Source organism: Sander vitreus, chromosome 9 (genome assembly GCF_031162955.1).
Source record: "Sander vitreus isolate 19-12246 chromosome 9, sanVit1, whole genome shotgun sequence".
NCBI lineage: Eukaryota > Metazoa > Chordata > Actinopteri > Perciformes > Percidae > Sander > Sander vitreus.
In genome coordinates this window covers 18,308,401-18,335,232 of record NC_135863.1, presented here as the reverse complement: position 1 = coordinate 18,335,232, position 26,832 = coordinate 18,308,401, and the positions used below count along the sequence as shown (strand labels likewise).

At 43.1% G+C, this 26,832-nt stretch overlaps 2 protein-coding genes across 4 annotated transcripts; both read left to right on the top strand.

Moving 5' to 3' along the window:
- Window positions 1–191: 191 nt before the first annotated feature.
- On the top strand, window positions 192–9,396 carry malt2 (MALT paracaspase 2). Of its 2 annotated transcripts, none has more exons than XM_078259038.1 (17): window positions 192–282; window positions 826–996; window positions 1,220–1,386; window positions 2,274–2,398; window positions 2,579–2,735; window positions 2,828–3,015; window positions 3,331–3,427; window positions 3,667–3,717; window positions 4,099–4,191; window positions 4,311–4,514; window positions 5,313–5,490; window positions 5,586–5,660; window positions 5,808–5,935; window positions 7,589–7,738; window positions 7,878–8,035; window positions 8,262–8,399; window positions 8,666–9,396. In XM_078259038.1, the coding sequence occupies exons 2-17, from the start codon at window positions 860–862 to the stop codon at window positions 9,095–9,097; spliced, it is 2,478 nt and encodes an 825-aa protein (XP_078115164.1). In that variant the 5' UTR covers window positions 192–282; window positions 826–859; the 3' UTR covers window positions 9,098–9,396. The 2 variants fall into 2 exon arrangements, with proteins under 2 accessions (XP_078115164.1, XP_078115163.1); XM_078259037.1 differs by lacking the exon at window positions 192–282 and adding an exon at window positions 289–399.
- Window positions 9,397–9,697: 301 nt separating this feature from the next.
- safb (scaffold attachment factor B) lies at window positions 9,698–24,258 on the top strand. Of its 2 annotated transcripts, none has more exons than XM_078259036.1 (21): window positions 9,698–9,944; window positions 10,280–10,376; window positions 14,867–14,931; window positions 15,088–15,294; window positions 16,610–16,669; window positions 16,773–16,812; window positions 17,614–18,058; window positions 18,424–18,467; window positions 18,559–18,665; window positions 18,832–18,981; window positions 19,355–19,443; window positions 19,643–19,683; window positions 19,795–19,874; window positions 20,149–20,291; window positions 22,033–22,138; window positions 22,409–22,605; window positions 22,873–23,050; window positions 23,317–23,396; window positions 23,505–23,563; window positions 23,838–23,892; window positions 24,031–24,258. In XM_078259036.1, the coding sequence occupies exons 1-21, from the start codon at window positions 9,792–9,794 to the stop codon at window positions 24,146–24,148; spliced, it is 2,514 nt and encodes an 837-aa protein (XP_078115162.1). In that variant the 5' UTR covers window positions 9,698–9,791; the 3' UTR covers window positions 24,149–24,258. The 2 variants fall into 2 exon arrangements, with proteins under 2 accessions (XP_078115162.1, XP_078115161.1); XM_078259035.1 differs by having other exon boundaries at window positions 22,030–22,138.
- The last annotated feature ends 2,574 nt before the right edge of the window (window positions 24,259–26,832 follow it).

The following is a 26,832-nucleotide window of genomic DNA, read 5'->3' as shown; positions in this document are numbered from 1 at the left end:
TAATCAACGTCATAATATGACTGTTTGCTAGCACTCTTAAAAAAGGTTACTGTAATTAATTATTGACCCAAATAATTAACTAATACTTTATAAATCAGTTATAAGCTCTTAATATGAAAAACTTAAAAGGTTGATCTTTCTGTAAACAAAAAAAGCTTCAGTAAAAGTGATGTTGCTGTGACAACGCTTCATGCAAATGATCGAGCCTATCAGCCAACCGGGGATGACAGAAATGAGGAACCGAAATGAGAAGCAGATCATCTGGGGAACTAGCTAAATCATGTAAGACTGGAAGGCTGATGGGGTGAAACATGCATCAGGCAGCTCTTTTTATGCAAAGGCACTCGTTCCTCTTTCTATACAAATGGATTTGGTCACCGGTCGGTACTCGTAAAGTCGGTAAGTTTTCTTCACGACTTTGATGAATGTTATAGCTAACGCTAGTATGTTGTTAATGGCGGTGTGCGGCAGCGCAGTATTAATCGTCGCGATGTTTTGGTCTGAATAATGTTCTTGGTTTCATTTTCTAGCTTCGCTGTTACCTGTTTTATTTCCTGAATCAGATTAATATCTGCCGCGCGTTACAGTTAATTTGCAGGCGGATTTCGCCCGAGCCACCCATTTTCATTAAATAGTCCCGAGCCTGTGTTTACAACCTATAGCTAGTTAGTTTTATTGGCGTAACGTTACCAGCCGTGTGGGAGATTCCTCTAACAATCAAAGCACTGTTGTAGGCATGTAGCTAGGCCCTCGATCGTCACTTTCTATTGGGGGGGAAGTCTGTTGCACCTAAAGTTCCCTCTAATGTTCCCGTTTGTCCGGTAGATATCTGGGTTTGTTAGTGGTGACACATACGAAGATGGAGGAGTGTAAAATGAGCATTGGTACTTTGAGTGAACAAGTCCTGAACAGGCTGGCAAAGATGTTGGACAACTCCACCTGCGGATGGAGGCAGCTTGCCAATGCTGTGTCCGAGCAGGCAAAATTCCGCTGCAGGTGAGATATTGAATGCATCACATAATAGAGCGCACTATTCAATTATTTCCACACCTTTTTCACCACCATAATAACTAATTAAAACATTAACACTTCATGCTGTAGTACGAGGATTGTCTTTGTTGTATGACATTATAATCAGTTATTTGGGCTCTCCCCTGCATTGGGCCCCATAAACTGTCACCACGAGACTAACTCTGCCCTTCGAACTCCTTCCTTCCAGTGAGAGTGAGCTGACCAGCTGCTCACTACAGGTGCTGAGCGCTGCAGGCAGCCCAGGACGCACTCTCCTGGCTCGGCTTGCTGATCGTTCCTGCTCCCTGGACTTCTTGCTCCACTGCCTGAGGAAGATAGGCCACCAGGAAGCTGCGCAGTACCTCACCACCACGGGTATAGAAGAAGTGACTGGGGGTGCCATAAATGTGACATATTTTTCAGGAAATACCTCTTTAACTATAAAAATCTAGGGACCTGAAATAAGCTTGGGTGTGTTTCCCAGCAGGGTTTAACATTATACTTTGCTCAGACTTCTAACCCTTGATCTAAGCCATTACATCTGCTTACCTAAATGGTAAAGATATTGGTATTTGTCTGTAGAATGTGAGTTGTTGCTTTAAATTTGGCTGTAATGCCAAACGTTTTCTTTAACACATGTTCATAATCCCACATTAAGTGTGTGTGTGTGTGTGTGTGTGTGTGTGTGTGTGTGTGTGTGTGTGTGTGAGAGAGAGAGAGAGAGAGAAAGTGTTCAGTGGTCACAGATTATGCACATTTCCAGGTTCATATTTATACTTTGGGGGTCTACTAGTAAATGTTCACATGCTTTAATGTTCAAAAAACACAATTTTTCTCTTTTACCGTCCATTACTGCAGCACCCTTATTTACCATGTTCTGATTAGAGTTTGAAAGTACAAACACATATAGGCTACATGTAAATGTTGAGGCACTGGTACTTTATATGTGAATAGACTTTTCTTAGTGTGCACATTTTGACTTATAGCAGTAAAATAACAGGTGTAATGGAAACATTAGTGATGGCTCAGTTTAATTTAGATGCCCCAGTAAGCCATACCATGGAGCCAGCATTCACTATAGCAAGGCTCTAGCCTTGGAGCGTCTACTGTAAATTTGATACAACTTTCACAGTCAGTGCCTGTGCCTCTGATGCTCCACATCGAAATGAAAATACCTGCGCTCTGTTTCTGCTTGTCTGTGCGTATATATGATTTGTGTGTGTGTGTGTGTGTGTGTGTGTGTGTGTGTGTGGTAATGTCAGAGCTGATTCAGATCACAGTGCAGCCACAGACCCAGTGGGCCACAGTGGGGGGCAGGGTGGTATTGACCTGCAGAGCCTTCGGCCCCCCTGGACTCAGCTACCAGTGGTTCAGAGGCAAAGAGGAGGTCAGTCAAACCTTGTATGATTATGTGAATGAAAAAAAGTAATGGTAAGGTTTAAGGTCAAACCCTGAGATGTGTGGACTTTTTGGACTGGATGTGTGTTACTTTTTGGCTTGGTGATGGTAACTGTCAGTTATAAATTGATAATTTCATGGATAATTTCCATTTATTTTCTTGTTTTAGATTTTGGATGAGACAGGGAGTACACCAGAGCTGGTCCTGTGTCCTTTAGCCCCAGTCCACCAGGGTCCCTATATCTGTAGGGTCCACCATGGCGGAAACTTTATCTTCTCCCAGTGGGCTCACGTTCGCTTCGTCCAGTCTGCAGGTCCTAGTTCAGGTACCTCTCCTCCTTCTCGTCTCCTTGTTTATCTTGTTCTATTTCATCTCATGGCATGTGATATAATGTCCTGGTAAATCTTATCATCTTAGGTTGCAGCAGCAGTTTGTTTCCAGGGGCAGCGAGTGGGCTGCTTATCATCCTTCAGCCTCAGTCCCAAACCGTGTCTGAGGGCGACACTCTTTTCCTGGAGTGCAATGCAGAGGCCAACCCTCCTGCTCAGTACGAGTGGTACCACAACATGGTGCCCATGACCCAACACAAGCTGCGTTCACTGAAGGTAAGTGTATTCACAGAGTCTGCTGTGAACTGCTTACCTACTGTGTATAACATTACAACACATTTTTTTTGGAGATAACGATTTACAACCAAGGAAAGAAATACAAACCCCCTGTGCTATCATCATGAAAGGGATATTATAAACAAAAAATAAAAGTTTATTTGTATGTAAGTATGACATAAATGAAGGGAAATGTGTTAGGCCAAATTAATTCAGGTGTCGAGACTTTATCATCAAAACACAGTTAACTAATTGTCATTTTTAGTCTCCGTATCAGTATGCCTTGTTTAGTTGATCTCCTTGTATTCCCTGTAGATCCCATGTGTGACCACAGCACACAGAGGACAGTACAGATGCAAAATGTTCAATTTGTATCACGAGGCGTGGAGTGACACAGCAACAGTCACCATTGGTGAGACCATTTTTTATATATTTTTTATATTCAGAATGTCAAATTATAAATGAGAAAGATTAAAGAGGTCTTAAACATTTAAAACAGTTATTATAATTGTATGAATAGTATTACTTTTGAGGAATTTGTAAACATAGTTAGACCATCATCAAGTCTGACATTTATAGGCTCAACGTCACACTTGAGCAAAGGTGCAGTACTGTGCAGTGAATAACTTCCTGTTTTGCACTTTTATGCAGGCCCCAGTTCCATCACTGATGCCTCCTGGGTAGAAGTTGATCGTGGTCCAGGTATTGTTATGTATATATTCATTGGTCCTATTCTGATGGAATGTTTAGGAGAGAATACAGGAACTAGACTAGAATTTTGTTCCGTGTCATTACATCACACTATTGTATGTACATCAGTGAAAGACTTACATTGTGGGTGTCAAAGCAGCTAATCCACTTGCTTGTGTGTGTGTGTGTGTGTGTGTGTGTGTGTGTGTGTGTGTGTGTGTGTAATTCTTCAAACTGTTACTGTTTGATCAGTTGTGGACTCGGTTCATCTGATCAAAAGAAATCAATCCGTACAGAACGTGTGGTTACCAAGCACTGTAGAAATAAAAATGACATTAAACAGCATAAGTTTTTTTTAATTTTATTTATATCTTTTCATATTGGTGTTGACAGACTCACAGGAAGTTCACAGATCAACTTGCAGACCAGGAATACATCCTCTACAACAGATGGTCAATCCGCCCCCATCAGCCAGGGATTTCTATGGTGAGTTTTGTGCAAACAGTTAGACACAATACAATATCTGTGGATCAAAATATACACTATAAAATGATGATTTTGTAGGTTTACAGTTATTTCATGATGCCTTATCTTCCCCTCTACAGCCACAGACAAAGTTGCACTCCTGATTGGCAACATGAACTACCTCTACCACACTCAGCTGTGTGCTCCCATCGCTGACGTCCACGAGTTGACTAACCTGCTCAGACAAATGGACTTCAAGGTGGTTTCCCTGCTCGACCTCAACTGGCAGGAGATGCACAGCGCTGTTACAGAGTTCCTCTTGCTGCTTGACAAGGGAGTATACGGTTGGTCTCTTGCCAGCTGGACAATATATTTGCTTTGTTCAAAGTTGTGTGTTGTACAAACTTTAAAGGGGAGATAGAATGCAAAACCGATTTTTCCTTGTCATAGTTGAATAACGACAGTTTGGTGGGTAAATAGGACATACATAGAACCTCAAAATCCCATTGACACCTCTATCCTCTGCAAATCTCACAATTTGAAACTGCCTCTGAAAAATCCTCCTCATTTGGCTCTAGTCTCTATCTTTGTCACGCCCCAACATTTACATTGGCTACACCACTGACCTGAGGTCAGCTTAGTCTTCTGAATAGGTCGAGCAGATCTCAGAAATTGTATACATTGTTCATCTCATATTCAGAAGCATACCATATTTGGAAGAAAAGCTCTTGTTCCAAATAGAGCCATATTCACAGGGTAGTTTAAGGGCCTAATAAAATAGCATTCGGGCAATTTTCAGCCCAATCAATGTTACATAGCCTATTAGGAGACCTTATGGAACAGTGTGAAATACCCTATATAATCATTCTATCACCCCTTTTAAAGACTGTAACACAGGCTAAACACCTGCTCTATATGATAATGAATGAAATGGATGTACCACTGTTTTCTACATAAAGCTTTTTTTTAACAAAACAAAATATAGTATAAAACTAACTAAAAACTTATTTAAAACACTCTTTTTTTGTTTTTTAAAAGCAATAAGCTAGGAAGACTAAGAATCTAACCAAGCATTCGTGCCAACTTAATCTAGTGACACACTTCATCAAATTTGATAACATTCTTCGTCCTTCCATCCACAGGCTTGCTATACTTTGCTGGTCATGGTTATGAGAATTACGGCAACAGTTTCATGGTTCCAATCGATGCGCCGGCCTCCTACACATCAGAGCACTGTTTGTGTGTGCAGAATATACTTACTAGGATGCAGGAGAAAGAGACTGGACTAAACGTATTGCTGCTGGACATGTGCCGCAAAAGGTATGAATGGGTTTTTAAATTAGAGTTGATGTACCAGCTTTTTATTTTTGTCACATTGAGGTTATATCATCTGCTGCACATCTAATGATTTTTAGAAACCTAAATGATGACATCATTGTTCAACCAGGACTGCTCAAGGTGACAGCAAATATAGTGTTTGGATATGCCACGTAAGTTTGCTGATTCTCTTCACTTTCGAACTATGTCTTAATTCACCTTATCCAGTGTTGTAGTCGATAGCATAAACGTACATGTCTGAATTAATCTCACTGCCATTAGGATAAAAGGTGTCACTTTGTGTCGCTTGTTGTGTTTAGATGCGTTGACGCTGAAGCATATGAAGTGAAGAGGGAAGACGTGTCAAATGGCATCTTCATAAACTTCCTCAAACGGCGAGTTTGTGTAGATGAGAAGGTCACAGTCATGCTAGACCGAGTGGCTGAAGGTATGTGGAGCACACGTGAAGTATGAGATCTCTGCGCATGCAATAAGCTATCTATGTTGCATGGAAAGTATGATTACACCTGACATTTTCATGTTTGAGATGATCCTATGTAATGTAATGCCAAATTCATTAGGTCAGATTACTCTGCATTATGTGGCCTAAAAGTGGATTGTATGCAGCTCCTGTATGTGAATTTTCTTCCAGCCCTTTATATTGCTTGTGTGCTTGCTTGATTGTGTGATGATTGTATTCTGATTATTAGACACGTGTGCCTGATCACTTCTGCATCTGCTTACTGTTAGTGATTGGCTTAAATCTTATATCTGATGTTACCGTATCATTAAAACTGTACTGAAAGGACAGCTGTAATCATCACTTTACCTGACCAACCACTGTGGTGTTGTTATTTATAGTTTGAAATGTTTCACTCTTGAAGGCTCTGGTATTGTGCGTGTTGGCTCAATGACACGGGTCACTGACACACCTAGATGGAGCAGAGCCATCATTACTGTTATTAGTTTCACCTGTGATTTGCCTGCTATGAAAGGTTTATTGAACATCCTATTGCAAAGCATTGGTACTGGTTGCTACGATGGCATCAAATAAATAGTTCCATTTTTCAACTGGTGCACAAGAATGTGCGAGAAACAATGTGTTTAACCGTATAAGTACTTAAAACCATTGTTTGCTACAGTTTCTGTGTGAAATTTTTTTTAACATTTTAAGCATGTTGCAGCTCTGGCCACATACCACTTATGTAACAGCACTGACAGATGATGAAACACACCTGTTGTGACAACACTCTTTCAAACGCTTTTAAAGGAACACGCCGACTTATTGGGACTTTAGCTTATTCACCGTATCCCCCAGAGTTAGATAAGTCTATACATACCCTTCTCATCTCCGTGCGTGTCGTAACTCTGTCTGACGCACCCACCGCTAGCCTAGCTTAGCACAGATCCTGGAGGTAACCGGCTCCATCTAGCCTACTGCTCCCAATAAGTGACAAAATAACGCCAACATTTTCCTATTTACATGTTGTGATTTGTATAGTCACAGCGTGTACAAATAACAAGGTCACATGAGACACAGCCATCTTCTAACTGTATATAAACTGGGAACTATATTCTCAGAAGGCGAAGCACTGCTACCTGGGCGTGATTATTACTCCAACTCTGAGCGAACTCCAGGCGAACTCTCTGCTGCTCCTCACCACAGGGCTTCAGGTGCTGCGAGCAAATCACTCCGCCCAAGTAGCAGAAGTAGCAGTGCTTCGCCTTCTGAGAATATAGTTCCCAGTATGTATACGGTTAGAAGATGGCTGTGTCTCATGTGACCTTGTTATTTAAATATACACACGCTGTGACTATACACATTACAACATGTAAATAGGAACATGTTGGCGTTATTTTGTCACTTATTGGGAGCAGTAGGCTAGATGGAGCCGGTTACTTCCAGGATCTGTGCTAAGCTAGGCTAGCGGTGGGTGCGTCAGACAGAGTTACGACACGCACAGAGATGAGAAGGGTATGTATGGACTTATCTAACTCTGGCGGATACGGTGAATAAGCTAAAGTCCCAACAAGTCGGCATGTTCCTTTAACAGCTCTAATTAATGCATACTGTATATTGTATTATATTTACTCTTACCAGACATGGGTCGATGTGAGATCACACGAGGGAGGCAGGCTCTGGAGCTACGCAGTAATCTTTCTGAGCGGCGTTCCCTCACCGACCAGATACAAACCTCTGAGTGCTCTGCATCCCATTCAGCTCGAAACCTGCAGTGGACTGTCGCTCACGGTACTTATTTAATATTGTCATGTCATATTGTCATAGTTATTGTCATGTCTGTAGATGACTTTATTTAAGGTTGCCATTAAATAAAAAATTTTTTGTCTTAGAGTAAAGTATACCTACATTCAAATGTCTTTCTTCACAGTCCTACCAAAGAGCCATTGCCTGCAGTTTGACTGTGGAGTGAAGGTTCAGCTTGGGTTTGCTGCAGAGTTCTCCAACGTCATGGTCATCTACACTCGCATACTTGAGAAGCCCAAAGAAATAGTTTCCTGCTGTGCTCAGCTTACTGATTTCCCTGAGGTTTGTTAGCTGATATTACACATTAAGATTTGAGATTTTAAAGACACATAAAGACATTTTGTTCTGGCCTGTGATGAGTTATCATGCTTGTGATCTTGAATCCTTCAGTGTTTCACAATACACTATATTTTAAGTGGGAATTAATGTGTGATTATGGATACTTGAAGCACACAAAAACACTTTAAGCACTGTGCTGACTGTAATCTACTGTATGTTTCTTTGGCAGGATGTGGACATTGATCTGAAGCAGAGTAACCAGGAGACTCTGCTTGAAGCCGGCAGTTTATTATTAATCAAGGAAAATCTTCCTTCACCGGAGGTCCCTAGTCTCTACACACGCATTCGATGTCTGCAGAGACTCAGGGTCAGACACCTGTTATTGTTTTCATAATTACTTCTTCTATTTCTGTCCTAGGAGAAACCTGGTAAATGTTAATGTGCCTTCTGGAGACAAATTAGTACTATTTCACAGTCAAGAATAAGACTACACCACCATTTTAAATTGAAAAAGATGTAATTAAGTCTACAATTAACAGTAGAATGTGTGACATTGATCTATTGACCAATTTAAGCGATATTTATATCTTAAGTTAAAAAAACAAACCATTTTGCTCTTTACTGTCTTCATAGAGGGAGCTCACATTCACCATCTGCCTTCATTACACCTATTCCAACATGGATGACGAAGTACATGAAAGGAAACCAGTGACAGTTGGTAAACCACTGGTCTCCAAACTCAACCTGCATGAGCCACGAGCGCCTCGCGCCTGCTCTGCCTCCTCGTCCCTCAGCCTTGACTCCTTCAATGTTCCTGAGGGCTCCTCTTTTGCCTCTGTTGGTTCAGCCTCAAGTTCATGGACATATCATGCACAAACTGGCAGAGAATCCTCCACCACTGACTCTCCAACTTCATCCAGAAGTGCCAATATTCCAGAGGAGATGGACAGTCCTGAATTATTTGATGCCCCTCAACCTCTAGTTGCCAGCAAAAGCTTGCCCCACAGCCAAGTAAATGACACAAACTACAAATTTAGTGACATGTACAATTTTCATTCTCACTAAGCAGTATGAATCGTATGATTTGACTATGACAAAGGATAAGTCAGTGCACATTATTTAAGAAAAGTGAAAGGATGGGAAGGAAAGCCTGTGAATTTTCTGTTTCTGTACAGCTGTCCCTGAACTTTGGTCATTGAATATGGTCACTGTAACTGTTATCATAGTCTTAACTATGCATTCAATTTTTGTAATGTTTTATAAGAATTTGCATTATAATGCATTGAAAAAGTAAATACTGCAGATCAAGTTCGATATGTGATTGTAATGGAGGAATAATAAAACATCCGTAAGATTGTATTAAACTGTTAATTTTTTTGTAACTTTTTAACTTAAATAATACATCCATAATGTGTACACGTCAGAAATGGTTCGTTGCCATCGCTATATTTGCACGTTTCTTGTTTTTCCTGTTTTAATAATGGATGGTTAAAGATAGTTTTATTACTGAATGTGTGAATTCTGGAGTTCTCTCTATGATTTCGAGAGGAGTCTTTCTCCATGGATGTACAATAATAATAGGATTTCTCCTGTGTCTCTGCACTATAACTGTACAGCGCCTGCGCTGTAACGTCGACTGGCTCACCACCACGGCCTCCATTTTGCAAGCCAGCTGCTTCCGCTCGTAGTGCAGCATCAGTCAAATAAAGTGCGTTAAAGGTTTATTGCAAGCTGAAGAGAAACTTTCACGGACAAAACGATGGCTGACCCATCCGCCGACGTGAAGGTTCCGGAGGGCGCAGAGGTCCGCAAGCTGTCGGAGCTGAGAGTTATCGATCTGAAGGCCGAACTGAAGAAACGAAACCTGGACACAACAGGCGTCAAGAGCGTGCTGTCCGTGCGTCTGAAAGAGGTATCCTATTACTGTTCACTTATTAAGCATTAGGCAATTCATGCATTTGATTAATACGAGTGCTACAGAAGCATGCATTTTGTGGCTTCGCGAGTGTAGTCTGTCAAACCAATGTAACGCTAAACGTAAAGCTACGTTAACGTTAGCTTACGAGGCCCATCGGCTGTGTGCTAGTTAGCTAGCTAGTTAGCTAGCTAGTTAGCTAACATTAACGTTTACGCCAAACGGCTAACCGCTATCATTTCCGTAGCTTTTTATACAGTTGACGTTGATTTTTACTTTAAAATCCCTCTGATTTGTGCAGTCTATTAATGTGTTCGTATCCCTACAAATAGGCAATCGAGGAAGAGGGTGGAAATCCTGATGAGATTATTGTCGCTCCGGAGTCGACCCCAAAGAAGCCTAACGTTACACCTAAACGGCCTTCCAAAGGTAAATGTTGCATAATAATCGATGCGGACACCACTTAACATAATACTGTGCATGTCTGTACAATCTGAAACACGGTCTGCCTGTCTGTTTTTGACAAAACTAAACTGTAAACTAATCTGTTTGCCAACTAGCATATGACGCAAATGCATCGGCCTCGTGGTATTTCCTGCCTGTGCACGTTCACAGTGTTGCGTTAAGAAATAACAGAAAATATTCTATTGTTTGAGAGACTGTCACCTGAAGAGGGCCTATTATTTTGTGCAGTTAAGTTACATTCATGTCACTTACCATTGAATTTGCCAGGTACTGAGTATTTGCCAGTGTGCAGTACATCATTTTGTTAGGTATATCTTCATAAATTATTTAATATTTTAAAGAGGATTCGTTGTTATGGTGATTGTAGAGATAAGTTAGGGTGGATAACATCTGTCAGTAATACTGTACAATTAAACAGCAGCAAGCAAGCACAAACTACAGATGGTAGGATTTATATCAGGGCAGGTGTATTAGACTTTAGTCTTAGTTTTTGCTAGGTGTACCTAATAAACCAGCAACTTGGTGTACACCCACTTCATGGATTTCTAACCTCCAATATTGATAACCATTTTGATTGAGTTTCCTGAATAACATATTTATACATATCTTACAGTAAGCTTTCCCAGCACTCTCCCACTAAAACTGAATAAATATACTGTCAAATGAGTAGAACAACATGTTTCACTATTTATTTTCCATTTGCAAAAATGTACAGTGTACATTTCCTAGGGCAGGTCAGAGCGAGGAGTAATAGTACTATGGAAAGATTATCATTGTCTGCAACACCTGCTACCTTATTTATGAGTCTTAGAATGTCCAATTTTGTTTGAGACTGAGACTATGTTTTATAGAGGCAATAGTCATTTGGGAAGATGAAGTTCCATCCATCCATCCATCTTCATCCGCTTATCCGGGGTCGGGTCGCGGGGGTAGCAGCTCCAGCAGGGGACCCCAAACTTCCCTTTCCCAGGCCACATTAACCAGCTCCGACTGGGGGATCCCGAGGCGTTCCCAGGCCAGGTTAGAGATATAATCCCTCCACCTAGTCCTGGGTCTCCCCCGAGGCCTCCTCCCAGCTGGACGTGCCTGGAACACCTCCCTAGGGAGGCGCCCAGGGGGCATCCTTACCAGATGCCCGAACCACCTCAACTGGCTCCTTTCGACGCAAAGGAGCAGCGGCTCTACTCCGAGCTCCTCACGGATAACTGAGCTTCTCACCCTATCTCTAAGGGAGACGCCAGCTACCCTCCTGAGGAAACCCATTTCGGCCGCTTGTACCCTGGATCTTGTTCTTTCGGTCATGACCCAGCCTTCATGACCATAGGTGAGGGTAGGAACAAAAAACTGACCGGTAGATTGAGAGCTTTGCCTTCTGGCTCAGCTCTCTTTTCATCACGACGGTGCGATAAATTGAATGTAATACCGCACCTGCTGTGCCGATTCTCCGACCAATCTCCCGCTCCATTGTCCCCTCACTCGCGAACAAGACCCCAAGGTACTTGAACTCCTTCACTTGGGGGTAAGGACTCATTCCCTACCTGGAGAAGGCACTCCATCGGTTTCCTGCTGAGAACCATGGCCTCCGATTTAGAGGTGCTGATCCTCATCCCAGCCGCTTCACACTCGGCTGCGAACCGATCCAGTGAGTGCTGAAGGTCACAGGCCGATGATGCCATCAGGACCACATCATCTGCAAAAAGCAGCGACGAGATCCCCAGCCCACCGAACTGCAACCCCTCTCCACCCCGACTACGCCTCGATATCCTGTCCATAAATACTACAAACAGGATTGGTGACAAAGCGCAGCCCTGGCGGAGGCCAACTCTCACCTGAAACGAGTCCGACTTACTGCCGAGAACCCGGACACAGCTCTCGCTTTGGTCGTACAGAGATTGGATGGCCCTGAGAAGGGACCCCCTCACCCCGTACTCCCGTAGCACCTCCCACAGTATCTCCTGGGGCACCCGGTCATACGCCTTCTCCAGATCCACAAAACACATGTAGACTGGTTGGGCATACTCCCAGGCTCCCTCCAGAATCCTTGCGAGAGTAAAGATCTGGTCCGTTGTTCCACGACCAGGACGGAATCCGCATTGTTCCTCTTCAACCTGAGATTCGACTATCGACCGAAACCTCCTTTCCAGCACCTTGGAGTAGACTTTACCGGGGAGGCTGAGAAGTGTGATACCCCTGTAATTGGCACACACCCTCTGGTCCCCCTTTTTAAAAAGGGAAACCACCACCCCGGTCTGCCACTCCTTAGGCACCGTCCCAGACTTCCACGCAATGTTGAAGAGGTGTGTCAACCAAGACAACCCCTCCACACCCAGAGCTTTGAGCATTTCTGGACGGATCTCATCAATTCCTGGGGCTTTGCCACTGTGGAGTTGTTTAACGACCTCAGCAACCTCCACCAGGGAAATTGATGCCAATCCCCCCTCATCCTCCAGCTCTGCCTCTACCATAGAGGCGTATTAGTCGGATTTAGGAGTTCCTCAAAGTGCTCCTTCCACCGCCCTATTACCTCCTCAGTTGAGGTCAACAGCGTCCCATCCTTACTGTACACAGCTTGCATGGTTCCCTGCTTCCCCCTCCTGAGGTGGCGAACGGTTTTCCAGAAGCACCTTGGTGCCGACCGAAAGACCTCGTCCATGTCTTCTCCGAACTTCTCCCACACACGCTGCTTTGCCTCTTTCACGGTAGAGGCTGCAGCACTTCGGTACCTTGCAACTGCCTCCAGAGTCGTCTGGGATAACATATCCCGGAAAGACTCCTCCTTCAGTCGGACGGCTTCCCTGACCACCTGTGTCCACCACGGTGTTCGTGGGTTACCGCCCCTTGAGGCACCTAAGACCCTAAGACCACAGCTCCTCACCGCAGCTTCAGCAATGGAAACTTTGAACATTGTCCACTCGGGTTCAATGCCCCAAGCCTCCACAGGGATGCACGAAAAGCTCCGCCGGAGGTGTGAGTTGAAAGTCTGTCGGACAGGGACCTCCTCCAGACGTTCCCAATTTACCCGCACTACCCGTTTGGGCTTACCAGGTCTGTCCAGAGTCTTCCCCCACCCCCTGACCCAACTCACCACCAGATGGTGATCGGTTGACAGCTCCGCCCCTCTCTTCACCCGAGTGTCCAAAACATACAGCCTCAGATCAGATTAAAGCGATTATAAAATCGATCATTGACCTTTGGCCTAGGGTGCTCTGGTACCAAAGTACACTTATGAGCATCCCTATGTTCGAACATGGTGTTCGATTATAGACAATCCATGACTAGCACAGAAGTCCAACAACAAACAACCACTCTGGTTTAGATCAGGGAGGCCGTTCCTCCCAATCACGCCCTCTCCATGTGTCTCCATCATTACCCACGTGCGCGTTGAAGTCCCCCAGCAGAACTATGGAGTCCCCCGACTGGAGCCCCATGCAGGACTCCACTCAAGGTCTCCAAGAAGGCCGAATACTCCTAACTCTTGTTCGGTGCATATGCACAAACAACAGTCAGAGTTTTCCCCCCCACAACCCGCAGGCGTAGGGGGGCGACCCTCTCGTCCACCGGGTTAAACTCCAACGTAGTGGCGCTCAGCCGGGGGCTTGTGAGTATACCCACACCCCCCGGCACCTCACACCCTGGGCAACTCCGGAGAAGAAAAGAGTCCAACCCCTATCCAGGAGTATGGTTCCAGAACCAAGACTGTGCGTAGAGGTAAGCCCCACCAGATCTAACCGGTAGCGCTCCACCTCCCGCACAAGTTCCGGCTCCTTCCCCCCACAGAGAGGTGACATTCCACGTCCCCCAGAGCCAGCCTCTGCTGCCCGGGTCTGGTCCGTCGAGGCCCCTGACCTTCACTGCCACCCATGTGGCAGCGCACCCGACCCCAGCGGTTCCTCCCACAGGTGGTGGGCCCATGGGATGAAGAGATGTCATAGCGTAGCTTTTTCGGGCTGTGCCCGGCCGGGCTCCGTGGCAAACCCGGCCACCAGACGCTCGCTGACGAGCCCTCCATCTGGGCCTGGCTCCAGACGGGGGCCCCGGGCTTCCTCCGGGCAGGGTCACTTCATCCCTTCCTCGATGTTTCATAGGATTTTTTGAACCATTCTTTGTCTGGCCCCTCACCTGAGACCACTTTGCCTTGGGAGACCCTACCAGGAGCACAAAGCTCCAGACAACACAGCCCTCAGGTTCATAGGGACACACAAACCTCTCCACCACGATAAGGTGATGGTTCCCGGAGAAGATGAAGTTGGTAATGAAATTATTATGGGGCAAGCAGCGCTTACATGACACAGTCACAGAACCATTTAAGACGCATAAATGTAAGACCTGTCACTTGTATTGGATTGCATTAAGATTGTCCACCTCCTGTAAAATCTGAAGCACAACAGTTTCCTTTGATACCCAGAAGACACCCAAATGCAGCATTGGTCTAAAATAAAACCTATTTCCTGTAGATGCAAGGCAAGAGATTGATGAACCAGAAGACAGCACTATCGAGGAGTATTCCCAGGATGGCCATGTGAGTTTGCTAAACCTATTTTCCCATGTTTAAGCAATACTGTGGCATGGTGCATTTGCAGAATTGGGCGCCCTCCTTAATGACTGCGAAGTTCTGGATATTGCTGTTTTAATTTTTGCTTGCTTCTTCAGCAAATTCCTTTTCTTTCTTTTTCAGGAGGAGCTTCAGGATGATAATGAGAACATGCAGGAAATGGACATCCTCAACATGAACGTTCTGGATGAGACCGAGAATGACAATGGGATACCAGCCGAGGATGATGAGGATGAAACCGCAGATTTTCACTTTAATGAAGACGCACTGTTGAATGAAGAGCATGACAACAGGACTCTTGAGTCAGACGATGAAGCAAGAGGTCCAGAGGTGAGAAACTTGTCTACTCATTTTAATCTTTTGTCTGTTCAACTGGCAGGTATTAAAGGTACAATATGTAATACTGACAGCTAGTGTTTAAAATATTTACTGCAGTACAAATTCAAAATACTGGAGAGAGTCGTCTCCCCCGCCCCCTCCTCCCCAGACTCGAAGTTCACGTTGGTTGCCAGGCTGAGACCGCAGCATCCACAACAATGTTGCTAGACGCTTGTCTCACATAGCCAGACATTACTTAACAGCACAGCGGAGTAGCTAACGTTAGATGCTGGCTATATTGACAGTCATAAAAGCCCAAGTTCACACGGAGCTCTGTATGTTACCCAACTGACAGACACACCTCCTCTGCTTAGAATTACGGTGAGAACTGCTAACAATAACACTAACGTTACCTTGCCATCCCCTCCACCCAACTTGACACACTTTATTGGCTTAGAATTACGGCAACAATCGCTTAACACACTGCAAACACACGGTCCTCTCTTCCCAATTTACAGCCCCCCTCTCTTGGCTTAACATTACTCACCGTTTATCAGCTACGTCCGCTGAACAGGCTACACGTTGTAAACAGCCACGGCCCAGTTGCCTTGTCCTCTGGTAACGTTAGCAGTTAGCATGACAGCGTTAGCCAGGACCAGTCGGGATCACTTTACTTACTGGCTGTGTCTCAGTTGTTTTTGCGTGTAACCAACTTGGGTACTCTATATAATTCAATGTGAGTACACAAATGTTGAAATGACATAAAATGCCCGTCCCTTGTAGCTGTGATAAATTAGCCTGAAGCTAATGCTTACCTCTTCAGGAGGAAATTAGCCAACTCGGCGTCCTTCTGGGCTCTAAGCTGTCTCCATCTTTCAAATACATCTCCAATATTTACCCGGGGTTTGTTACTTCTCTGGTTACACAACAGTTTCTTTTTTTTTTTAGGTCGGGTAGAATCTATCTCCTTTTGATCCTGTTCATTTGTTTGCTGCTTTCATGGCTGTACTAACATTACAGCTGTAGCGCGTTGGGTTTACGTATTTACAGGTATATCTGGCAGCCTGGCCTGGCTCTCAAACTGGGCAGTTGATAACAACACACAGGCCAAACACACAACTCACAAACATAAATTCCGTTACGGAACGGAAATTTTAAAAGGAGAGAATACTGGCTTTAGCATTGTTGTCAGGAAAGATAGTATTTCAACTTAGCATATTTCCTTATCATCTGATGATGCATTGGGGTCATTTTTGGATTTATTACAGTAAATATATTACATATTGGACCTTTTTTAATGTAACTGCTTTTGTATCTATTGTAACAGATGGATGAGTCCAGGATGTTGGATAAGGATGAACACATGACATGCTCATCAATCAGTATGGTATGTTCGTCACAAATATTTTTCAGGCAAAGCTAGTAAAGCTATGGGAAAACAAAATTTCACAAACTGTCACATTCATTAATACATCATTCTTTTCTTTTAGGCTCAGGATCCAGATGCAGATGACTTAAAAGAAGAAACAGGTACTGTAGAAAAAGGTGGAGGCATCTTTTTACGGTGTTGAGCTTGGAATGCAAACACTTTTGTTTAGTTTCAATCAGGAAGAGAGACTGGAAGCCCAAAGGGAATTGCTGGCTTTGTGTTGAAATTTGGTTAACCACTACTTAATACTTTCGCTGGCAAATATTGATTAAGTTTCCAGTTATGTTCTGGCAGTAATATAATAAGTGGTTAACAATTTGATGCACATTGACAGCAATTGAATGTCATGGTCAGGGAGGTGTGAGCTGTTGCAGGTGATTGCAGTGTTTCTAGGTTGCCACATGAAGAACAAGACAAAGAAGATCCATCAAGACTCGTCAACTATTACGACTTTTTAAGGACTCTGACTCAGAAATCAGCCGGATATGAAATTGCTGGACTTGAGCTAGACTTCTTCTGGTCATCACGAATGGACACTGGCAAAGTCAAAGGCTGAAAGAAGTTGGACTGCAGCGAGAATCTGCTGCTGCACTGCTGATCTTGTGGCTCTCTTCAGCACTGAACTCTTTGTCTGCTTTGGATCAGGTGAACACAGTGAAGTGGTTCGACTTGAAAAATAAGCCAAAGTGTTAGCCGCACTAGTTGCTTGGTTGTCCCCCAGCCTTTGGGTTCCCTTCCAGTCTCTCGTTAGGGACCACTTCATCGTTTTAACACATAGTTCTAAGAGCACAGGCCAGTGGTCATGACGTTCCTAATCCAGGCCTTGCCAGTTCCTCGTTAACCATTGCTGTGTTTCAGAAGTGATTAAACTCTGTGCCATTCTATTCCTGTTAAATCCGTAGAAAATGACAAAGTAGCCGGGTCTTGTTTATCTGAGCCACTTAACGAAGATCGCCACGAGACGAGCCCTGAAGAAGAGCAAGCTGCCACCGCCGGAGGGGAAGATAATGTGTCCGACACCGGTGCCAAGTCCGACAAGGCCGCCTCTGGAGATGTGGAGAGCGATCGGGATGTTGTGCAGGGCGACCAGGATGTTGTGGAGACTGACGCCAAAGAGGTTGGGGATGCACAGAATGCCCCAGAAGAGACATTTGATGCTGAAAACGAAAGCTCGCAGGCTGTTAGTGTAAGCGAACAGGGCACTGTGGGTGAAACTGTTGATTCAGAAATGGGGTCTAAGAAGGGTGAGGCGGAGGAGGATGAGAAGACAGAAGAGAAAGCTGCTGCGGATTCAGCCTCCACAGTGAAAGAGTCCTCTTCTGTAGAGGGCGATGATCAGAAAAAGAGGTTTGTTGCTTTCTGTCTACTAGAAACCAAAATGGCTATCTCTGTTGCATTGGCTCCTTTGTGCTAGCAAAATTTGGATGCTCTTTTGGAGGTAAAAACGTTCTGTGCATTTGTCGGTTTTCATTTGTCATTCTTTACACTCTTATTCCACTTTATTAACCATTAACACGTAGTGTCTTGGGATTGCCATAGGGTATAGTTCCATTTAATCACTGTTAAAATTACTGCATAATGGTACATGATGGGCTGAACCCTGTCAGTTATTTATTATTCCACAAAACACATGAGTGTATACATCTGTATAGTGAGCGATACCAGGTATCCTCACTGCTGTATGTTTATTGCTTTTTTTTCTTTGTCTCTAGCCCTGAGGAGAAAGATGACAAGACTGAGTCAAAAGATGAAAAGGGTGAGTGAATCAAGTGTTTAGTTTTTTCCTGTTCTGGTTTTTCAAATTCAGTGGATACACCTTCTCTAATTTATTCTGTTTTTGTGTGTAGCCGCTGGAAGTACTGCAGCAAGCAGTAGCAGGAATCTGTGGGTCAGTGGTCTGTCTTCCACTACTAGAGCGACTGATCTGAAGACACTCTTCAGCAAATATGGCAAGGTTAGTCTATGCAAACTATCCCTCACCATTGTCAACCGGCCTTGAATTTACAGATGCATTTATATTTTATCTAAAATTGAGGATTTCACAATTGGGTCTCCCATTCCCTGGTCCTCTCTACCTCTTTGTCCTTACTTCCCCTCCTCTATCTCTCCGTTTCCTGCAGGTTGTTGGAGCGAAGGTGGTGACCAACGCCAAGAGCCCCGGGGCTCGCTGCTATGGTTTTGTCACTATGTCTTCCACGGAGGAGGCCACCAAGTGTATCAGCGACCTTCACAGGACTGAGCTGCATGGCAGGATGATCTCTGTGGAGCGGGTGAGTTTTGGAGGAAGAGATTTTTGCTTCCTTGTAGTGCATTCATTGGATGTCCAATAATTGGGGTCCCACCCAGCTTTACCTCATGGGTCTGTGTGAATCTTTTGTGTGTTGTCTTTTGTAATTCTGTTGTGAAGCCTGTACTAAGAATAGATGTGAGTGGGGAAAATGGACACAGTAACACTAAGTGATTGTTACATTTCATAATGTATCATTTTGTTAAATATTGGAATATCTTTTAGGTCAAAAATAACTTCAGTTAAGGAGAAAGTATTTAGATACCTACAAAAGAGGTGTTATTGTTCATGTTTATTGTATGGTTATATGATCAGTGTGAAATGAAGTAATAAACACATTCCCGTTTTAAACTTAGGCTAAAAATGAGCCCGCTGGGAAGAAGCCAGCAGACAAGAATGACCCCAAGAAGTCTGGCAGTGACAGGAGACAATCCACTGACTCAAAGTAAGACCGCTTACAAGCTGCCGGTATTTTGGTCCGGTGTGCTTTCAAATATCATGGGTGCGTACATTTTTAGCATGGCATGCCCCAGTGGTAACCTACAACCACAGCAGTTTGAGACCTTGAGTGTGGCTAAGCTATCAACTAAAATGTTTTATTGATGCAGCACTGATAGAGCTCACACTGTTTATATTTTCTGTAGATCTGATGAGAAGGCTGAGGGAGAAGGAAAAGATGGCAAAGGTGAGAAATGTGGGATTATTTTGAGCTTGTACACATTAAGTGAATGCTGACAAAATGGGCACCTCTGAAACATTTACTTCTATTTTTGACTATCAATTGTTTGTTTGACAGGGCGAAATGAGAGGACTGTAGTTATGGACAAGTCCAAAGGAGAGCCTGTCATCAGTGTCAAAACCAAAAGCAAGGAACGAGTAAGTAAACACTTCCTCACAAGATCAAAGTAAACCATAAAGTCAAGAGCGGTCTGTTAGATGCCAGCATATAAGGTTGCTATTAATATGGAGGTTGGATACATATACCCAAATGAACAACTTTCATTCAAATCTGCTGGCCAGATTTTATTTTGACCTCTAGATACTTTTTTAATAATTATTTATTCATTTATTTATTAATATTTATAATTATTTTAATTTTTTTCAAACATTTTTTCTTTTAAAATTTTCTTTGCTTTTCTCCTTTCTGCAGAGCACAAAGAGTCGGGACCGCAAGTCAGCCAGTAAGGAGACGAAAGACATCCTGTCGTTTGACCAGATCAAGGAGCAGAGGGAGAGGGAGAGACAGAGACAACGAGAGAGGGAGATCAGAGAGGTGGAAAGACGCAGATGCAAGTAAGGATCATGCGAGGGGGTCCAGAAACCAATATCTGACCCCACCAAAGGGCTTAATAAAACATAATTAAGCAGTGCTCGACATTAACGCTTGCCCGGGACAAGTGAACTCTGTGTACGTGGAATGCCTCATGCAGTTGGCCGATTGGACAAGTGAAAAATAAATGTTATCCTGTGATTGAGAGCCGCTGCTCAGCGACAGACTCGTTCAGCAAGCTAACTGAGTAGGACAAAAAGGCTAGCAACGGCAGAGACCCTCTTTCTGTTCTACTGTATACTTGAGGAAATTACATTCACTATATTGCTAATAGAAAACCCAATAAAATAGCTTACTGTAGCTAAAGCTTGATTTATACTTCTGCGTAAAATCTACGCCATTGCTACGTACGTAGCGTACGTAGAGACACGAACCTACGCCGGACCCTACGCTGTAGCCTGACGTGCGCCTCTCAAAATTGAACTACACGTCGCGGCGATACACGTCGCTCGGCCGTGGCTTGGTAGCGCTGTGTCTCCATAAACGACATAAAATCAAGGAGAGGGTTAACTTCTCCTGCTACAGATTTCCCACCTTGGTCAGAAAACACAGGGGAGACACTTTGTTTCTCTCACTATGACTCTAGAGTCGCTACTCGCTCCGAAGCTAATCACGTCACTCTCTCACTTTCTCCCTCGCTCTATCACCCACTCCCCACACACACACACGCCGGCTCGACGCACACACCAACCCACATGTATAAACATCGGGCCACGTACGTAGGCTACGGCGAAAGCTCTGCGTGGAGCCTCCGCAGGACCATAAATCACGCTTTAGTGTTAGCTTCGGCTGGAGTCTCCAGAGCTAGAAACAAGACGGGACGCCTCTGTTGGTCTTGAGGAGCTGCAGCATTTAATTGTGCTAAAACTGCAGACTACCTAACTCTAGCTACTGTACATAAACTCCCTTACTCTCTCGTCCGCTCACATCTCCTGCCACTTTCTCTTACTCTTGCTTCAGCAGCATGCTCAGGAGGACTTCAAACTGTCCCACCAACGTTCTAACCGGCCATGGTAGATGAGCTGCTTGCGCATATTCAAACCTTTTTTTTTTATTACTGTCGCTAATTTTTTTTATTGTTGCTGGCATACATCCGCTAATTTAGTCATAAAGTGGTTAAAATGTTACTGTCATTTTCAGTGTTTTGTCATTCTAGATAAAGATAGATAAAGGCTTTATTAATACCCATGTTGATGATCTTATTTCAGCACATCCTCCTTATAGACTACATTAACGACGTCGTTCAGGTACAACCTTCTAGAGGCTCATGATAACAGCAAAAGGCACCACTGCACAATAGCTGAAAAAGCCAGAGGCCCCGAAGCACCTGTTCCTCCAGTAATTAAAGGAATCATCCCAGCTATATAATTGCTACCTGTTAATTGTATGTTTTGCACATTCGTACATTATAATTGTCCAAATCCCTGTTTTTGATTTTGACAGGGCTACAGATCTTTAATTTGTTTTACTTAAACTTGTGAAGGTCCATGGGAAATATCTTTTTACATCATCCCTGCTGTTTTTTGTAAAATGAAAAGATGCTCTGTAGTTTCTTGTGGAAGGCTGAAGAAATTATCTTTGTAGCAGTCTGTACAATATGATTTTACACTGGACACTATTGACCTATATTTACAACATATACAGTACTTCCGAAACGGTACATGTGGGTGCTTAGAGATTTCTTTCCTATTTTTCTTTTAGTAGCCGGGACCGTGACAACCGTCCTGAACGTGGTGAGCGCGAGCGAATCCGTCTGTTCCGAGAAAAAGAGGAGAGGAAACACTTGATCCGGAAGAGAAACTGGCTGGAGGTATTAACTTATTCCAACAGGGGATTTTTTTTTTCTCTCTCTGCTTTGCTGTCAGTGTTTCTGCCCACATTTCCTGCATTATATTTTTCTCTGGTGCAAATCTTAACTCGTTGAATGCGGTAATAAAAATTAAAAAAAATAAAATTGTACGCTGCCATGTATTTCTCCATTATACTTTTTTTTTTTTTTTCCCACACTGTTCATATATCAATTTTCTCACTGGTTTAGTGTTAATAATCTCACTGAACCCATGAATGTTTTGACTCCCAGGCTGAGAAGCAGCGCCTCGACGCGGACCGTATGGAGCGCCAGTTCTTGGAGCGGGAAAGACTTCGTATAGAGTATGAGAGGCGGCGCGAGCAGGAAAGGATCCTCAGGGAGCGTGATGAGCTGCGACGGCAGCAGGAGCAGCTGCGTTATGAACAGGACCGACGCTCTGTTAAGAGGCCTTATGACATGGATGGCAGGTAAATAATAACGGACATAGAGGGTGATTGATAAATAAATGTATTGCTTGGCAGAGGTTCATTCAAGTTAGCTTCTCATTCATTTAAATATTAGTCTTATTTTATTAAAGTGCTTAAGATCTAATGATAAAAAATAATAAAAGTTCTTATTAATAACAAGGGTGAGAGCTTCAGTACTTCTGTATGTACTGTGTATATGTCATTTGGACACAGAACAGCTCAGTGGATATACTTCATTCTGGTTGTGGTTTCCTGCTCCTCTTTTAGGAAAGATGACTGGCCTGAGAAGCGCATGGCCCTTGACGATCGTTATAGCCGTTCAGACTTTGGTCGTCAGGAACGTTATCAGGACTTTGACCACAGAGACCGGGGCCGTTACCAAGACGATGCGATGATGGACAGGCGGGACAACACTCGTAACGTTGCTGCAGACAGAGATGGTCAGGTAAGAGGTGTTGACCCTTGTCTCTCACTGAAGTTTAGATGCAACTTGCGCACTTTTTACAGTTAAAGCATACATCCTTATGATGGGAAGAACCGGGCAGATGGCTAAATTGTCGTGGTAGTGGTGTGTGATTTACTCGTATACCAGTGCACATGGAAAGGATAAATACTCGCTGGGTTGCCACATTTATACAGTAACAATGAATAAACTGCCCAGGAACACAGAACGAGTGAATTATAACTGTCCTGTGTCTTTTTTTCTTTCAGCACTTCTCAGACCGATCAGACAGACATGGCAGAGAGGGCCGCGACTGGAGTGGAGGCTATGACAAACGCATCAACCCCAGGTGAGCACCTAACTGAGCTGGAACTGGCTTCAGTTCCTAAATAGTGTCCAGAGCTGACATTTTCTGAAGGAGGGGAAAAAAGTTAACAATGTTTGTTTGGCTTTTTAGGGAAGGAGGTCGAGACTGGGACTCTAGCCGGAAGATAGATGGAGACAGAACATGGCAAAGTACGTATGCCATTACTTGTGCTTTATTGTTTGTTTGTTTGTTTGTAATGACTGCTACTAGTTACACTGACTGTTTTCATGCTACCATTATGTACATTTTGAAGTAAAGTAGTTTTACCTTCTGAGGATTGGAGAGGCAGATTGCACAATTATAGTAGCAGGAATATGGTGCCACGTGTCCAGAAACTATAGTTAGTATCCTGCTTAATGGCAATATAGATGTAGAACTACTCTGGTCAATGCGTCTGTTTTCCTTTTTTTTTTTTTGTTCCAGGTAGAGACGGTGCCATCCCAGGCCAGAGCCACATGGCGCGTGGAGGAATGGCAAGGTGAGTAGTGAATATTAGCTGGATTTATGCCATATTTTCGATGTTCTCCCTTTTTTAAACTTCAGCTCACAAGAGCAGCCAGCTCTATTTGTTAGAACAGTATTGATCATTGTCTGTTTGTTTTTTTCCCGTCACTAGCCGTGGAAGCTACATGAATGCAGGAACGTCTCAGTCCCTGTCTGGAGCTCTCAACAGACAGAACCAGCTGATGCAGGGCAGCGGGTTGCAGGGTGGAGCTTTTGGCCGACGCTACTGATGTCTGTCTGTCTGTCTGTCTGAAGACATTAGTGGGACTGTGTCATATCAGGAAGGATGTGAATTGTTTTGTAAATTTAAAAAAAAATAAAAAAAAAATTAGGAATTCTTTTTTTGACACAATTCCGATGGAGTCGTTTATTTTTCTGGTCACTTCTCTCGTTTTTTTGTGTGATGTAGTGATCTCCTTCCTTGCATTTATTATTCAGACCAACCTACCTTGTTCGTATAACACTGCTTGCCAAGAATGTGTTGTAAATGCAGTATAGTTGGCCTGTGGTGGAGAGTCACATCAGAGCTCTGTCCTGAATTCAGATGTTTTAAAGACATCTGGGTTGATGGACCTTCATCAGTCTCTGTATCCCAGTTTGTGTCTGAAACTGTTTTTAAAGTAAATGTCACATTCTGATTATCCATGCTTGTTTTTTTTTTGTTTTTTTTATCTTTTTTTTTTATATATACATTTCAACCGGTGCTTTTTTTTGTTTATAGTTTTTGATTTGTGTGATTGTTGGATAATGGTAATAAATTCCCCAGGAGTGTGTATGTGTTCGAAATCTATTGATTAAGATCTGTTATAAAATCTAAATCTCAAAGTTAATGTATGATGTTTCAGCCTACATTATCTGTAACTCAAATGTCTTTTTGTTGTTCATAAAAGTGTTGTATTTAATTTTGTCCTTTTGTTGATTGTGTTTGGTTCATTTTAATGCCATCTTCTGGTCAGTAGCAGAGAACGGCAGCTGATAATGTCTAATGGAGCTCAGTTGTAAAATACACATATTCATCTTTTTGCTACAGAAACAAATGCTCCCTTACTCTTGTTTTTAAATTGCCATAACAATTTTTCAAAAGTAAATTTCAGGGGCTCACATAGAGCACAAAAACTTTAAAGCATATGAGCTGATATGAATCATTAGAGCAACTATTTAATTTTCAACCCTTTTCTTTAGAGCTTCTTGCTATATTACAGTTTCCTTCTTATAAAAATGCAGTGTATAAGTTTTACATTTTCATGTATTTACATTCTTGACTCATGCACTGAGCCCTTTTGACTTGGTTCACTGCATTCCAATACTTATACTACCATGCTATTTAGTATGCCATTAAAAGATTTTGTATGTTCCGATACATAGTATGTCAAATCCAGTATGCCAAAAATACCAGGATGTTGTACTCCGGTCAGATTTTGTAGTATGCAGGCCAGCTTGCTTTTCTGGCTATTTCTGGCCCACAATCCTTGGACGCAACAGTACAAAATGTATAAGGGCAGCTGCAGTACGTACTAAAAGTATATTTAGAATTTAGCCCAAGTTGGTGGTTAACTGAGACCTCGAGAATTTTATCTGAACATATAAGTTGGTACAAGCAGATCAACTCAAACTCTGTATATACTATGGAAAATGTGTGTTCATTAAGTCCAGCATTTTGGACTGTTTGAGGACAGATTGATTACAAAACATGGCTGCGTTGAGATTTTGGGAATGCTGGGAATAATAAAATGATCCTGCATCAAATAAGCCCTGATTGACAATCCTCATTTTAACTTAGTGCAACACTAGATAACTTTTAGGAGCATGCAGCAATATGAAAATGCAACTTAAAAAACAGCAGCAAAAGCAGAATTCAGTTACTCAAAAACAACAAGCCAGTCGAAACCAGTTGCGTTGAAATGGAATTGCCACAATACTCGACCCATTCCGCAGGTCCGAGATCCTAGCGTACGTCTTACAAACCTCCGATGAAAGAAGGAGCCATGGCCTGGGATGAGTTACTGTGTATAGTGTGTTTCAAACCTGATTAATAGTGTCCAAGATGAGGAGTATTGTTGCTGACTGATCCACATAACAGGGTGTTTCCCTCTGACTAAAACAGAATAATAATGAAACCACCTAACTGCTATGATTCTGTTAACTTTTCCAGTACCACTTACAGGCATTTGCACTCACATTGACTGCTGTGCTGGTGCCCTGAAACCTTTCTAAATGGCAGAGGGAGAGTTACTCAACTTGGAAGTCCACTGATGATGGAGGTATTTCACATGACATGTAGACCTCCAGCCTAGACTGAAGAAATTAGGTGAAAAGCCAGTGGCTGCAACAGAAAACCCAGTGGGTGGCCTGCTGGGGGAACTGGTTGGAGTTCAACAATGTTATCTCTTGACAGTCACCTCAGTAAGTGTCAGTGTTGCATATAACTTTGCAGAAGAGCACCATGTCTAGGATTACATATCAGGTTATATTTGCAACAGGAAATGATCTTGACTGCAGGTGTCATTTTGACCTCTGTACATCACACTCATAAGTCATGAGTAGACCAACTGTCAGTGTTGGCTTAGATTGGATTTCCATATATAGCTCCTTCTTCACTCTAACTTCCTTGGTTCTTATCTATTACTGGATCCAAGTTCCTTTTCTATGAATGAAGTTCCTCTCTTCCACTCAGATACTTTCCTCCGTCAGTACACTGTTGCTCATGCGTCATAAAACGTTAATGATGACTCGTAGTGTGTATGTATTACTGGGGAAGTACTCAACAGCAGGTTGTAAATTTGGGTGTTAATTTAAGCCTCATATTAACAGTAAATTTGATTAAACTGTGAAAATGTGTCCGTAGCTGAATGCTATTGCTGCATACTACTTTCATATTTTGTGCAGCATGGTTCAGATGTGTGCATCTGTCAGT

Bases quoted from the DNA above. Each gene is read 5' to 3' on its own strand.
- safb (XM_078259035.1), top strand. From the start codon at position 9,792: ATGGCTGACCCATCCGCCGACGTGAAGGTTCCGGAGGGCGCAGAGGTC. The intron at 16,670-16,772 runs GTATGTTCGTCA...CTTTTCTTTTAG, and splicing joins CATGCTCATCAATCAGTATG to GCTCAGGATCCAGATGCAGA. The intron at 19,444-19,642 runs GTAAGACCGCTT...TATTTTCTGTAG, and splicing joins AGACAATCCACTGACTCAAA to ATCTGATGAGAAGGCTGAGG.
- malt2 (XM_078259038.1), top strand. From the start codon at position 860: ATGGAGGAGTGTAAAATGAGCATTGGTACTTTGAGTGAACAAGTCCTG. The intron at 3,718-4,098 runs GTATTGTTATGT...TGGTGTTGACAG, and splicing joins AGAAGTTGATCGTGGTCCAG to ACTCACAGGAAGTTCACAGA. The intron at 7,739-7,877 runs GTACTTATTTAA...CTTTCTTCACAG, and splicing joins GCAGTGGACTGTCGCTCACG to TCCTACCAAAGAGCCATTGC.